General features: G+C 57.3%; 1 protein-coding gene across 1 annotated transcript; it reads right to left on the bottom strand.

Annotated features, from left to right (window-relative positions):
- Window positions 1-341: 341 nt before the first annotated feature.
- Gna11 (G protein subunit alpha 11) lies at window positions 342-14,650 on the bottom strand. Its single transcript, NM_031033.2, is given in 7 exon segments — window positions 342-760; window positions 864-1,017; window positions 1,101-1,230; window positions 2,244-2,372; window positions 3,039-3,193; window positions 4,699-4,883; window positions 14,283-14,650. Coding segments are annotated over 7 exon segments (1,080 nt in total). The 5' UTR covers window positions 14,419-14,650; the 3' UTR covers window positions 342-569.

The raw sequence follows: 14,650 nt of genomic DNA, 5'->3' as shown, positions 1-14,650 counted from the left end.
GGCCCTGCCTGTAGCAGGGGTACACGGGGGTTATGGTCACTAGACCCTGCAGTGTATCACCTGCCTGCCAAGTCAGAGTGGAGAATATTTCTCTTTTCTTCAAAAACAAAAACAAAACACAAACGATTAGGCACTTCCCAGGGTGGGCATGGGGCTGCCCACCCCCACTTCTTGGAGTCTAGGGAGCAGAGAGGGTGCAGACCCTGAGGGCGTATGGGACATCAATAACTTAGAAAAGGGGTGGTCCGTGGTCCCCAAGCCTCCAGCCTCCTGGGGGAGGAGTTGAACTCGGGACCATGGGCTGGGGCTGCAGTGGCCCTGATCTCAGTAGCCCGTGGCTGTGGGGGAGGGCACACTGTCGGTCACGTCTTTTTTCTTTTTGTTGTTTTTTGTTTTCTAGGAAAAAAAAAAAAAACCCTCAAGCCACATGGAATCAAGGCCAAAAAGAGGCCACTCTGCCCTTGAGGGACAGGGACAGAAGTGAGCAGGAAGAGAGGCGAGCCCCAGTCCCCTGTGCCCAGGTCCCTTGGTTGGGTGACCGATGCTGGCCCTGGCGGTGCCGCAGTCGGTCACACCAGATTGTACTCCTTCAGGTTCAGCTGCAGGATGGTGTCCTTCACGGCAGCAAACACGAAGCGGATGTTTTCGGTGTCCGTGGCGCAGGTGAAGTGCGAGTAGATGATCTTGTCGCTGTCGGGGTTCAGATCCACAAACATTTTCAGGATGAACTCGCGGGCGGCCTGTGCGTCCCTCTGTGGCCCTGCATGCAGGAAGAGGAGTGGTTTGGTGAGTGGCCTCCAGGGCACCCACCCTGGTGGCATCCAGGCCTTGGGGTGAGAGTGGGGACCTGGGACAGTGCTCACCATCGAACTCGGGGAAGTAGTCGACCAAGTGTGAGTGCAGGATCTTGTCTTCCAGAAGGTCCTTCTTGTTGAGGAAGAGGATCACAGACGAGTGCTGGAACCAGGGGTAGGTGATGATTGTGCGGAACAGGGCCTTGCTCTCCTCCATGCGGTTCTAGAGCAGACACAGTGCGTGAGGGGCCACTCATGCCCTGCCTGCCCCAGCCCTGCCAGCCCCCGAGTGTGTCCCTGCCTCACCTCGTTGTCCGACTCCACCAGGACCTGGTCATACTCGCTTAATGCCACCAAGAACATGATGGACGTGACATTCTCAAAGCAATGGATCCACTTCCTGCGCTCTGACCTCTGCCCGCCCACATCCACCATCCTAGGGAGAGATGGCAAGCCACTCTAGACACTGCCTGCAATCTGTCCCCATCCCTAAGGGCCCGGGTGGCTGCAGGCCAGGATGACCTGGCTGGTGTTTCTGTAAATGCTCAAGGGCCTTGTACAGACAGAGGGCAGTGTTTGCCTATTCACCTCCACATCGCTCCTGACCACACACTACTGCGCAGGTCGGGGCGCATGACATTTCCCTACCACTCGTGTTGCTGGCATCAAGTGCGAGGACAGTGAAAGCCTCTGCCTGTGACTTCCTTGCTAGTGGCCTGAGGACCACGAGGCTGCTCACCTGGTCACACACTGCCAAGACTTGAGGTCACAGGCCACGTGGTCCCAAACTATGCCCCACAGTCTCTGCCCTCCCTGGAGTAGCTGTGGCGACCAAGGGGGGAACACCCGGCTGGGAGGTTGGGGGCATGGACACTCTTCTGGGGAGATGTGGCATCAGTGCTGAGGGAGCACGTGTCTGAGAGGCCACCCAGGGAAGCGAGGAAAAGGGAGTGATGGACGTGGAAGGCTCACACGCATGGCCGCCTGGGAAAGGCTGTGAACAGGAACAGGTTTCTGCCCTGGGGTCAGCATCACAAAAAAGATTAAGGAAAGAGGGCGTAGAGATGGTACAACATGCCTTTAGGCCAAAGACTGGAGGACAGTGGCCACCACTAGACACTGGGGAGGGCGAGGGGGAGCTGGGGCAACCGTCATCTAATCTGCCCTGACCTCCTCCTGTCTGACCCTGGCCCTCTTGAGTCCATGGGAGAAACTTCTCAGTGGGAGCAAAGCACACCCGTCCCGATCCCCCATGCATCTGCAGGGTTTGTCTTGTGTTCTTCAGGTTCACAGGGGTCCCAGGGAGGGGCCCTGACAGGTTCCTCAACAGAGTCCATAAAGCCCCACTCTAAGTCTCAGGGTCCCTGCTGCCGCCCACCCTCTGTCACAGTGGAGCCTGCACACTCTTCCCGCCAGCTCCCTGAGGCCTCACAGAGCTCAGACCATCACCTGAAGATGATGTTCTCCAGGTCAAACGGGTACTCGATGATGCCAGTTGTGGGCACACGTACCCGCAGCACATCCTGCTGGGTGGGCAGGTAGCCTACTGTAGCGATGCGGTCCACGTCCGTCAAGTAGCTACAATGTAGAGGTATCTGCTCAGGAGCCCACTGGGGCCAGTGGGCACCTGGGACATGGCACAGCACCCCACACCCACAGACAGACAGGGACTTGGCACTGGAAGGGCTGAGGGCCTGGCTGTGTACTGGCTGTGGTGAAAGCACACTGTCTCCATTGGCCTGGAGTCACCGGTGGCTCAAATAGATCGCAGGAAGAGATTCAGTGCTAAAGACAGCTGGAGAGTGAGGCCCACTACAGCCAGAGCCACGGCGTGGGGACACCTCAGAAGGCTCAATTCACGGTCACTACTGATGCAGGTGCCTTTCTCAGTCCTGAGTGCCCTATCAGCTGGGACTCTCTGGAACAACTCCTCGATCACAGGCTCCCCTGAGCTGTGACTGTCTCCTAGATGTCCTCAAGTCTCCACTGCCCCGGTTGGCCCTCCGGTCAGGCCAGGACTGGGCTCTTTTCCCAGCCAGGCATGAAACAGATGAGAAGCCTGAGTGTTGCCCCTGCTCTCTAAGCCTCGCCTTGGTCTCTCTGAGGCCAGCATGTAGGCAGTGAGTGGTCAGGCCAGCCCTGCCCTGTGTGTGATGAGTCTGTGGAAAGGCTTTGGGCTAGGTCATGGCCACTCTGACCCCATCCATGTCTCTTGTGTTAGCCATGCATGCCAGCCCCACTCACTACTTAGCCGAGTCAGAGAGCTGGAACTCTCGCCTGCGATCGTAGCACTCCTGGACACCAGGGTCACTCCACAGTGTCTTGATGGCGTTCACATACTGATGCTCAAAAGTCGTGACCTTCTCCACATCAACCTCCCGGATCAGGAGTGCATTGGCCTGAGGGAGAGTAGGACTGTGAACTCCTGGGGGACCCTGGTCAAGCAAGGAGCCTACAGAGCCGGCAGGGCAGTGAGGGGAGCCATGGTCTCTAGAAGACAAAGCCTCTGACCGCTCAGTGTGGGTGGGTGTGAGGGCTGGGAGAGATGATCATAGATTTGCATTTCCATTTCTCTACTTTTCTGATTTTGAAACAAGGTCTTGTGTAGCCCAGGCTGACCTAAGGATGTAGCCAAGGATGACCTTGAACTTACCCTGCAACCTCTATCACCCATGTGCTGGGATTTATTTGTGCTGGGAATGGAACCCCAGGCTTCATGCAAGCCAGGCAAATGCTCTACCCACAAGAACCCAGTCCGCCCCTGAACCTGCTCCTTGGAGGCCCAGAAAGGGGAGTTGCTGCACAGGGCACACATAAGCTGAGGTCGACTCCCTTTCCTGAAAGCACCAGAAGGTGGCCCTTCCACATCTCTAGGTCAGAGGAGCCGGTAAATACACAGCCCCCAAGAGCCTGACTGTGGGTCCCTCCTCTGTAGCCTTGTTAAGGTGGCCTCTGTCCTGGGCTACTAGCAGACATGGCTCCCAGTCTGATAAGGTCTGTGGCTCTACACCATTCACACAGTACCCAACATGCACTGGGCTGCCTGGGCCTTGCTGAGCCCTGGCAGGGCAGCTCCCACACACCTGCCTGTCTCTAAGTGGGAAGAGCCCTACCTTCCCAGGCCCCACCCACCTCCCCCGCACCAACAGGACATGAGGCTAAAAGGGGCCACACAGCATCCACTGTCAGGACACTGCAGACCCCAGGGCAGGGCAAGTGTGAGCCAAGGTGCCCCATACATCCACACCCAGAACCACAGGACTCCAATTTGAAACGGGGACTCCTCAGGTCCCCATGATCTGAGTAAAGTTCTTACGACAATCCCTGGCCCTTGGGAGACGGAGGCAGGGGGATGGAAAGTTCCAGACCAGACTGGAGCTTGAAGATCCTGAGCAAGAAGACCCTGTTTCTAAAGCAGAAGGGTGAGGAAGTGCCAGCTCAGGCCTAAGAGTGCCAGAACCCTGAGCCTCATCATATGTACATACATACATACATACATACATACATATGTACATATATACATACGTACATATGTACATAAATACATACGTACATATGTACATAATAAGAACATACAGCCTGGTGGGGAAGGATTAAGAAAAAGTGGGGGAGGGGAAATACTAAGTTCGAAATACATGAAATTCTCAAAGAATAAATAGCTCTATTTCAAAATACTACTTCAGCAGCAGCAGCAGCAACAACAGCAACAGTGAAGCCCAATGGGCACGGGTCTGCAGGAGGCCAGGCGATAATGACACCCACAGCTAGTTGGCACCCTCCCATTAGTGGTCCTTAGCTGTACTCCCAGCTTCTCCCCTACTAGGCCCCGCCCTCTGGGGGGACGGGCCCTTCCTGCAGACCCCGCCCAGCAGGCCCCGCCCCTTAGCCCCAGCCCGGCCCTCACCTTGTTCTGCTCATACTTGTAGCGGATCTTGAGCGTGTCCATAGCGCGCACCACAGCCTGCATGGCGGTGAAGATGTTCTGGTACACCAGCTTTGTGAAGCCGCGTTTGTCCTCCTCCGAGTAGCCGGCGCCATGGATGATGCGCATCTGCTTGATGAAGGTGCTCTTCCCACTCTCGCCAGTGCCTGCAGACCATTTATGTGCCTTCACCTCAAGCCCCAAACGCCTGCCCACCTACTATGGGCACTATAAACCAGCCACCCTCAAACGTACTGCAAGCTTGCCCACCCAAGGGATCCTGCTTGCCTCCCACCTGACAACACGGGGTGCAGCTCAGGGTGCTGCCTGCTCCCCAGCTGCCGCAGACAGGCCCTGAGTCTGAGCCCGTCCATGGCTGAAAGCACAGTAGCCCCTCAGATACCAGCAGCACCAGGCGTCTTGCCATCAGTCTCTGTGTCAGCCGTGATGGTCCCCTGAGGTCAGTTGATATTTCCCTCTGACACCGTGCAGCCACCACATACAGTCTGCATAGAGGGTGCTCACTTGGTCACCCTAACCCTGCTCTCGGACCCTACCTACACCTCCTACACCTGAGGGAAATGCCCAGGGCTACACCAAGAGAGGTTGCTGGGCCTTAGGCAGTGGGCCTGAGGCCATGCTTACAGCCACCTGCTGTGCATGTGGCTCTCCCAAGACCCCACACAGAAACTGCAGAGTGGGCAGACACTCCCTAGGCCTGTGGCTCTGAAGCTGCTTCTCTACAGGCTACACACGCTGGTCCCAAATGTTGGGGACATGAGAGACATCCAAATCTGAAAGGGTCCCAAATTCCAAAACTCTAGGTGTTAGGTCAGCAATCAACAATACTGTCTTGTGGCCAGCCTGGTCTACGCGGAGGTTCAGGCTAGCTAGGACTATATAGTGAGACCCTGTCTTTTAAGAAAAGAAAGAAAAAACTCTCCAGCACGAGTGCCCCTGCCTACGGCACACATTCACATCTGTGTACACATCTGACAGCTGACGGCTGCATCGGCATGGGGGCCCAAGCACACAAGAAACCTGAGAGATGAGGGTGGGGTGCCCACCTGTAAGTCAGTGCTTAGGGCATATAGGGACTCCACAGCTGACCTAGCTGAACGAGCACGATTGTGCTCAGTAAAGTGAGGAACAGCTAACCTCTGGCCTCCACATAATATGCACACACGCATCTGTAGGGACACAAACATGATAAATGCTCACATGCCAAAAATAAAATACAAGTATAAAGTAGGACTAGGGCTGTCGTTCACAGGCAGAACCCCCACCTAGAATCGCCCAGTGAGGGGGCTGGGGGCGTGGTCAGGGTGGAGCCCCGCCCAGAATCCCCGCAGTGAGGGTTAAGGGGCGTGGTCAGGAGTGGAGCCCCGCCCAGAATCCCCGCAGTGAGGGGCTAAGGGGGCGTGGTCAGGAGTAGAGCCTGACCTAGAATCTCCCCGCGCCCTGCATAGTCCTCCTTAGAGTTTATATCTCTTTTGGAGTTACAGCTTTTAAATATTAAAACCCAAGGCTCAAGAGATGGCTCAGGGGTAAGGCTTGCTCCTCTTGCAGAGGACCTGGGTTGGGTTCCCATCTCCCAAGTCAGGCAGCTGGAATTATAGCTCCAGAATGTCTGTCACCCTGTTCTGGCCACCACAGGTACTGTACTCATGTGCACAACCCAACACATACAAGGTTTAAAAAGTTAAATAAAGCGTGAAAAATTACTAAAACGTCCATGCTTGTGTGAGTTGTGCTCAGAGAGACAACATGGGCGTCACACCTCTCTCATCAGTGAGCCCTCGCCTACAGTCAGCAGGTCCCAGTGTCCTGCCCTTGGCCCACTGAGCTCAGCCAACCACATTGCCAGAGGATGCAGCAGGCAGGCAAGCAGTTGCCAAAAGACGAGGAGCCACAATACAGGGTAGAGAAGGGGGACCTACAACAACAGGCGCAGACCAAGGAAGGCCGGGAGCTCAGGCTGCTAGTCAACAAGCTAGGCCTGCCTAGCCTGGGCTTCAGGCCACCCTGGGGCACTTGACTACAACCAAACAGCATGTGTCAGGGACAAGGTGCAACTCAGATTAGTATCCGGCTGGGCCATGCCACCGTGTGTGGCCATGTCTCTGGAAGCCAAGTCTGCCACTGTTATGTCTGGTCAGCCAGCTCTGGGGCTGGACACAGGCTCAGGATCCCCATGCACCACACCCGAGTCATGCCTAGGACCCAACATGATACCCAGTGTCCATGGGCAGAGACAGGAGTGACGTTAAGGAGCCAAAAGGGCCGGCGTCCCTCTTCCTGGCTCTCACCACAGATACCCCATCCCTTGCCTGCTTAGGGTGGAGTCACAGTTCATCTGTGGGCTGGCAGCAGGCAGTACTAAGGACCCTGGGGTATCAATGGATCACAAAGCAACAGTTAAAGAACACCCAGCTGGTGCCTTTCCTGAGGATGCTGGGCATGGTGTTCCTAGGAGGTCTGACCGCACTAATCTGTTTCACAGCTCCGAGTCCACAGACTGACACCAGCACTATACACGCATGCTCTGGACAGCCACTGAAGCCATGTACCCTGCAGTCCTCAGCAGGGTCTGTGCTGGGTGTCGTGATGTTGGAGTTCTGCAGGCATCTTCCTGCAGGTGTTCCCTGAAAGTCAGAGGTACCCATGGAGGAGGACAAGGCTGAAGCTGGTACATCACACAGCAAGCCCACTGCACCACTAACAGGGGCCATGCTGTGCTAGCACCAAGTAGACGGCGAGAAAGGGTGGCCACCAGCCAGACTAAAATAGGTTGATCAGAGTTCCCACCTAGAGCGAGAGGACACAGAGGGACTGAGCCTCCACCCTAGGAGGATGGCAGGACAAGGAAGAAGATGCTGTAAAGGAGGGGCAGTCAGACCAGTGGATAAACAGATGGTTGGAAGAAGGGATAAATGAATACATGTGAGGGGGCAGAAGAATTGATGCGTGGATGGGTGAGTGTGTGGGTAGATGGGTGGGTGGGTGGTGAGTGGGTGGTGGGTGGGTGGATGGGTGAGTGTGTGGGTAGATGGGTGGGTGGATGGGTGAGTGGGAGGGTGGGTGGTTAGATGGGTGAGTGGGTGGTGAGTGGGTAGTGTGTGGGTGGGTGGATGGGTGAGTGTGTGGGTAGATTGGTGGGTGGGTGGGTAGGTGGGAGGGTGAGTGGATAGATGGGTGGGTGGATGGGTGAGTGGGTGGGTAGATTGGTGGGTGGGTAGGTGGGAGGGTAGATAGATGGGTGGATGGGTGGGTGGTTAGATGGGTGAGTGGGTGGTTAGATGAGTGGGTGGATAGATGGGTGGTGGATGGGTGAGTGGGTGGGTAGGTGGGAGGTTAGATGGATGGGTGGGTGGGTGGTTAGATAGATGGGTGGGTGGTTGGGTGAATGGGTGGGTTATTGGGTGGGTGGATAGGTGGTGGGTGGATGGGTGGATGGATGGATGAATAGATAGATGAATGGGTATGTGGGTGGGTGGATATATGCTAGCTGTGTAGGTGGGTGAATGAGGTTGGATGCATGTAGACTGGAGCTGTGTTGCCCTGTCCTGGCACTCACATCTGGACTCAGTGTTTTAATGCAGGCGGTATGGGAGTCAGCGCTGCCCCACAAGGTGGCCAGATGGCTGCAGGTGGCAGAACCTGCAGTGTAGTGAGGGAAGGTGAGACGGGAAGCCCTCCTGACCTGGGGAGCAGGCTCGGACCTGGAGGAGGCAGAGCTACACTTGTATCTACCAAGCTCACCCCCTCCCATGTGAGCCTCAGACACTCAGACCCCAACTTAAAATAAGAGTCAGGGGAGGAAGTGTCACCTCTGGGCTGGTGTAGAGCCCAAGCTACCACAGCACCCACAGACTCAGTTACAGAACTGTCACTGAGGTCCACTTCAGGGAACTGAGTCAAGGAGCAGTGAAGTGGCTGGCTGACAGGCCTGCGCACACCTGTGTGCTGCGGCTGTAAGGCCTGGTCCTGTCTCGTGACAGCCCTGGGTAGTCAAAGTCACAGCTACCCAGTGGCAGTTGCCACCAGCAGTCACAGGCCACATACATTAGCCTCTGGACTTACCACCATGATCTTATCTCCAGGCTGGTAGCAAAGTCTCCCAGGGAGCCCAAGGTGTGGACACTGATGGCCTCAGAGGGCCACAGGCCACACTAGTGGCTGATAGATAGGACGTGTATCACCTACTGTACAGCAGCCAAAGTGAGCCTTCTACACCTCACTGAGTAGCTGCACTCGGTGCACTGGGCTACCTCAGGCCTTTATGAAACTCCACAGAACCAGAGACGCCTGCTGTGACCTTGCCTTGCCTCCACACATCATTCGGCACAGGCACCAGGCTCCGCGACTCAGTCCATAGCTGACACTGGTTGACAGCAAAGGTTTGCTTGTCCACCTGGTGGAAGGTTTCGTTCAAGATCCTTTTTGGACAGGATTTCACTCTGTAGCCCAGGCTGACCCAGAACTCACAGGTCTACCTGGCTCTGCCTCCTCAGTGCTGGGATCAAAGGCATGCACCACACCCAGGCAGTCTGAAGGTTCAGCCTCCCTGATTTACACCTCTGGAGGGAAGGTGTGGAGCAAACCTGCACTGTGTGTGGGAAGTGTGAAACCAGCGTGTAAGCCGCAGCTGAGAGGTAGAGTACCCATTGGACACCGAGTCCCAGCTCCAGCACTCCATACACCCGGCTCAGGGGAGAACCTGTCACCCCAGCACCGGCTCCAGGTGGACGCAGGAGACTCAAACTCAAGGTCACCACCAGCTACATAGTGGCTGTGAGCCAGCTCAGGCTACAAGGCAGAAAACAAAACCCTGTTCCTCCTCTAGGCAAGGCCCAGAACCCCTGCAAAGGGCCGGGTCCCCTCCCCTGTAACACTCAATGATGCTTGTCAGGCTCCTGAGTCCACACAGTGCTGTGCCAGTCCCCTGTGTCCACCACATGGCCCTTCCGGACACCTGTGGGCACAAACCAGGTTACTAGGGTGAGTGCAGACCTTGGTATGTCAGCCCTCATTACAGAGCTGTGCTGACACCCATGACAAGGGCTGTCCCCACCAGCCATAGTGTCACTGCCATGCCAGGCCTGGGGTCAGCGCTGTCAATGGTGGGCAGGCCCAACTCTGAAGACAGCTACCCATGGCAGGGGACCACTGCTGACCATGTGGAGCCATGACCTGGAGGATGGCCATGAAGCAACATCACCCTGTCCCCTAGAGTGACCACATTCTGTCACTCAGCCACCCTCAGACCTTGTGGTGACCCAGAAGCCAGTGTGGTCAGTCCCCTGCAGAGGGGGAGTCTGGGGACACCGGCACCACACTGTAATAAAGACAGAGAACCCTTGCAGTTGGCAGCATGACACCCTGAGCACAGATCTAGGGACACTGCTATGGGTACTGGTGTGGAGTCTCCAAGAACACGCCAGAGTGCAGGGCACACTGTAGTGGGTGCCACGCTGCCTTACACACAGCCCATAGCATGTCCCATCCCTCTGGCTGAGGGCCTGTGGGGTTGCCCAGGTTGTCCCTTGTACACAGCAGGCAGTTGATTCCATTGGCCAAAGGGCAGCCCATAAGAACAGCACAGCCCACAGTGTGGGTGCCCTGTGCCAAGCAGGGGCCACAGCATGGGGACAATGGGCGCCTTGATTCCAGCCCAGAAGCATGTTGAGGACAGGTGTGACCATCACACTGGGGGGGGGGGGGGGAGTCCTGGCACAGTGGGTAGAGGGTGGAGATGCTGCACAATGGCCTGCAGGGAACAATCAGGAGCAATGTGCCCAGCACTCACACTAAGAAGAGGCCCGTGTGTGATGGCGCAGCCACCAAGGAAACAGCAAAAACATCCCCAGCAATGAGTGGACACAGGCGCCCCAGCTCTAAAGCCACCTAGCCCTAGGGAAACTGAGGCATGGACCTGCAAACATGGTGGCTACATGGGACAGCGGGGATGCTGAATGGTGAAGCCCCGCCCTGTTCACACTTGGTCATCTACATGCTGTGCACTGTACAGGGCCACGGAATGCAACTCGGCTCCTGCAGACACTCAGCCCTGCCCTGCCTCGGCTGTTATCCCCAGCCTGCTGTCCGTCCCTCCATGACATCTGACTATCCCGGGAACTCCGGGGGACATTGAGTGGCTCCTGAAGGCACCAAGTCAGTGGCCGACAAAGGGCTGACCTCGCTCTCTGTATTCACCATGCCCCTAGGGCCACACAGCCTGTCCGTGGCAGAGCCACCGGTACTGTGTGCCAGCTGGAGCAAGAGGGTCCTCTGTAGAGAAAAAGGCAAACCCATGCAGGTCACCACTGCTCCAGCCACCTTAGACTCAGGATAGGCCTCACCAGAGTAGGGACAGCACTGTACTGGTGGAAACTCCAAGTCCTTAGAGATACAACCTGTTCCCTCCTTTGGAGACAGGGTCTTATGTTGCCCAGGCTGGGCTCAAACTCCCTATATAGCCTGAGATGATCTTGAACTCCTGATCTTCCTGCCTGCACCCCGGCCTGCACCCTAAACACCTGGTTTGTGTGGTGCTGGGGATGGAATACGTCTTGCTAGGAATCAGTTAAGGACCTCATAGGGAGGGGCGGTGCATCCTTGGCCTCTAGGGATGACCTGAAGCCACCAGGGTCTGGAGACAGAAGCAACAAGCAGGGAGCCAGCTGAGGCCTCCTTCCCAGGGCAGAAGTCAGGCCCAACCCTTGGGCCACCCCCGCCGGATCCCCGGCCTTTGGCCGCCCAGCCCACGGGCTCGGGACAGGAAGCTGGGAGCCAACCTCCTGCTTTATTTAGAAAGCCGGGCCCAGCCCTGCCCAGCCTAAGGGACAGGGATTTCCAAGCGAGAGTTCTGGGAGCCTGGCTCCCCAGTGACAGCACTGCTCTGCTCTAGCCTGGAGCCATACAGGGAGGCAGAGGCCCCTAGGGTCTGCAGAGTCTGAGCCACTGGGACGTCTGAACAGCTGTACTGAGTGTGGAGCTGGAATCTGTGTCAGCCGGAAAGGCCGCTCCTGCTAGTCCCATACCATCAATGCTCACTACTTGAGCCACCTGAGTGTCACCCTATACCATCACTGCTCACTACTTGAGCCACCTGAGTGTCACCCTACAGGAAAGGGGCACAAAGTCCTGTGTAGCCTCAGCTCTGAGAACTTGCACTGGCCTCCAGTTAGTTCTGCAGGTTATTTTATATCAGTTACCACCATGGATGGCTCAAGGTGGGGTGTCTAAGCCTGGGTACACTGAGTGATGTCTAGGGATGCAGCTCATTACCCTGCAGTGACCAGGACGCCCACCCTGAGAACAAGCCAGTAGTCAACTGTTTGCCTGGCTGAACACTCTCTCCAGGACACACAGGGACTGGCAGAACAGGACAGAACACAAAACTCCCAGACTGGACCGTTTCTCACAGATGCAGTCCCAGTATGAGGGTGGTGGCTTCAAACCTGGACAAAGAGGTCAGAATCCTGTACACAGAGTGGGGCTCTCCCCGAAGGGACCACTCAGGGTATGTGGCGGGAACCCTGCCTGCTCCGGAGGGCAGGCTCCAGGACAGCAATCCTGGCCTGCTTCCACCTCAGGCAGTGGGGCACAGGGTCTCCACCCTATCCAGACAGCTGATGTGAAATGAGGGACAGTGCGACCGTGAGGCTGCAGGCAGGAGGTTGGAGCAGGTCTCACAGAACCGCCACCCCCAATACCTGGAACAAACAAACTGCCAGAGAACCAAGGTCATGGTCACCTCCTCCAGGAAGCCCTCACAGCAAGACCTGAGCAGTGCCCAAAGCTCACTCCTGTCTCCCTTTATCCTTCTGCTCTTATAAAGTAATTCCCAGACTCCTGTGGAAGGGTGTGACTGCAGACAGGTGCCCTGAGGGCACAGGTGGCAGCTAAGAATCCAATCACCTAGGGTAGAGGCATGGTGCTGTGTGCAGGTCAATGCAAGGCCCTTTAGCTGCTGGTCAGCTTAGCCTGGTCACAGCACAGAGGGCCAGGGAGCACTCCTGAATCCGAGGGGACTTCAAAGCCAGCTTTGGAGACAGAACAGAGCTGGGATGACACATCATTGGGCTCAGTCACCCAATGTCACCCTTACCTGGCAGCTTCTACCACTGAGCCCACCAGAAAGCTGCTGAACCTCTACAAAGGTCAGCTAGGGCCACACTGTGCCCCCTAGATGGCTACCTTGGGGCTACTGCTGTTTGCTCTGGACTGCTCTGTCCTCTTCTTATCCCTCCCTTCCTGGAAATCTGCATAGATTTTGAGGAATCCCACCATGTTGGGGAGAAGGAACCAAGGCCCCATGACCCTGAGAACCACATGGGCCACAGCAACAGAAGAGAACATGTGCTGACCCCTCCCATGGGACAGTTCAACTGTCACTGCCCTCCATCCCTTCTAGTCAAAGGCTCCCACAGTCCTTTCCTCAGGTTCTCCAAGGCCACCCTTTGTCTTGGGTCCCTGGACTGCAGCTCACCAGGGAGCTGGGAGGGGCAGGCAGAGCTGCCCAGTCTGTTTTGTAAACCCCCGCAGGGCCCAGGCCACCCTGCCCTCATTTTGGGCTCTTATTTAGGGTGACAACAAGAGGACCTTGGCTCCCTGGCTCCCAGCAACAGGTGGGCCTTGAGGAGTCAGAACTCCAGGGAGTGACAGACATATGTTGAGTTCCCTGGGGTGGGTGGGCTGGGGAGACGACCCCCAGGAGGCAGGACAGGGGAAGGGAGCCTGCAAGGCTGACTGCTGTCAACCTACTGAGCTCAGGCGCAACAGAAGCCCAAAGAAGAAAAGCCACCCACTCTCCTGCACCCAGCTCCAATGTGGAAGAATTCAGAGGCTCTATGGAAGGAACACAGAGGGAGACTGGGGAGTACCCAGGAAAAGAACAAGCCAAGAGCAAAGCAGGACCCTTTGGAGGTTGAGAAGAGGGTGTAACCCTTGGGAACTGTCTTGGGGAACCTGGAAGCCAAAGGGGTATCATGGGGGGCAAGACAGCTTAAAGGGTTCACCCGAGGCGATCTAGGGACAATGGAAATGAGAGTCTACTTAGTGCAGCAGGGCCAGGGGCAAGCTCTGTACAAGAATTCTCAGGAGTGACAGAAAGCAAGTCTCCCAGGGCCCTGGGGTCCGACGTGGCCAACTGGCCTCGGATATCAGAGGCAGGAGGCTGACCCCGAATGAATCCAAGGCCTGGATAACAGAGGCTGGCCACAAAGGGTCGCACAGGCTAAGCCCAGGAGACCACATGGAAGAAGCTGGCCACCACAGGCCCAAGCCACCTGCACCGCTCAGGGTGCAGCAATCCCGGAAGGGCTGACCGCTGCAGGACGCGCTGACCAGTTGCCCCGAGGACACCCGGGGTGGCCCGACCGGCCGTGGGCTGTGGTCTGGAAGGGTCGCGCCCCGCTGTCACCGCGCGCTACTAGCCGGAGACCAGAGACCGCGGCGGGTACAGCGCCCTGCGCGCGCGGAGACCCCGGCAAGGCCCGGATGCCCCGTGCACCCACCGGGTCCCAGTGACAGAGGTCCCACAGCTCGGAGACGTAGCTCACCGAGAAGCAGCAGCTTGAGCTCGCGCCGGGCGTCGCGCTTGTCTCGCCGCAGCTGTTTCTCGATCTCCGCGTTGATGCGCTTCGACTCCTTCACCTCGTCGCTCAGGCAACACGCCATCATGGACTCCAGAGTCATCGTCGCGGTCCCCCGGCCGCCGCCGGCACGGCCCTGCCTCGTCCCAGTTCCCCGAAGGCCTGGCCCGGCCCCAGAGGCGCGTCCACCGTCCGCGCCGTGCAGCGCAGCTGCCGCCGCTGCCGCCACCCGCAGCCGTCGCCACCGAGCGCCGGCGCCCGACGACCTGAAGCGCTGCCACGGGCCCCGCGACGGGCAGGCGGCGCGGCCAATGGGAGGGGCCGCAAGGCTGCGC

This window comes from Rattus norvegicus, chromosome 7 (genome assembly GCF_021556685.1).
Source record: "Rattus norvegicus strain SHRSP/BbbUtx chromosome 7, alternate assembly SHRSP_T2T, whole genome shotgun sequence".
Lineage (NCBI taxonomy): Eukaryota > Metazoa > Chordata > Mammalia > Rodentia > Muridae > Rattus > Rattus norvegicus.
The sequence above is the reverse complement of the archived record's forward strand: the minus strand, read 5'-3'. Positions and strand labels throughout refer to the sequence as shown.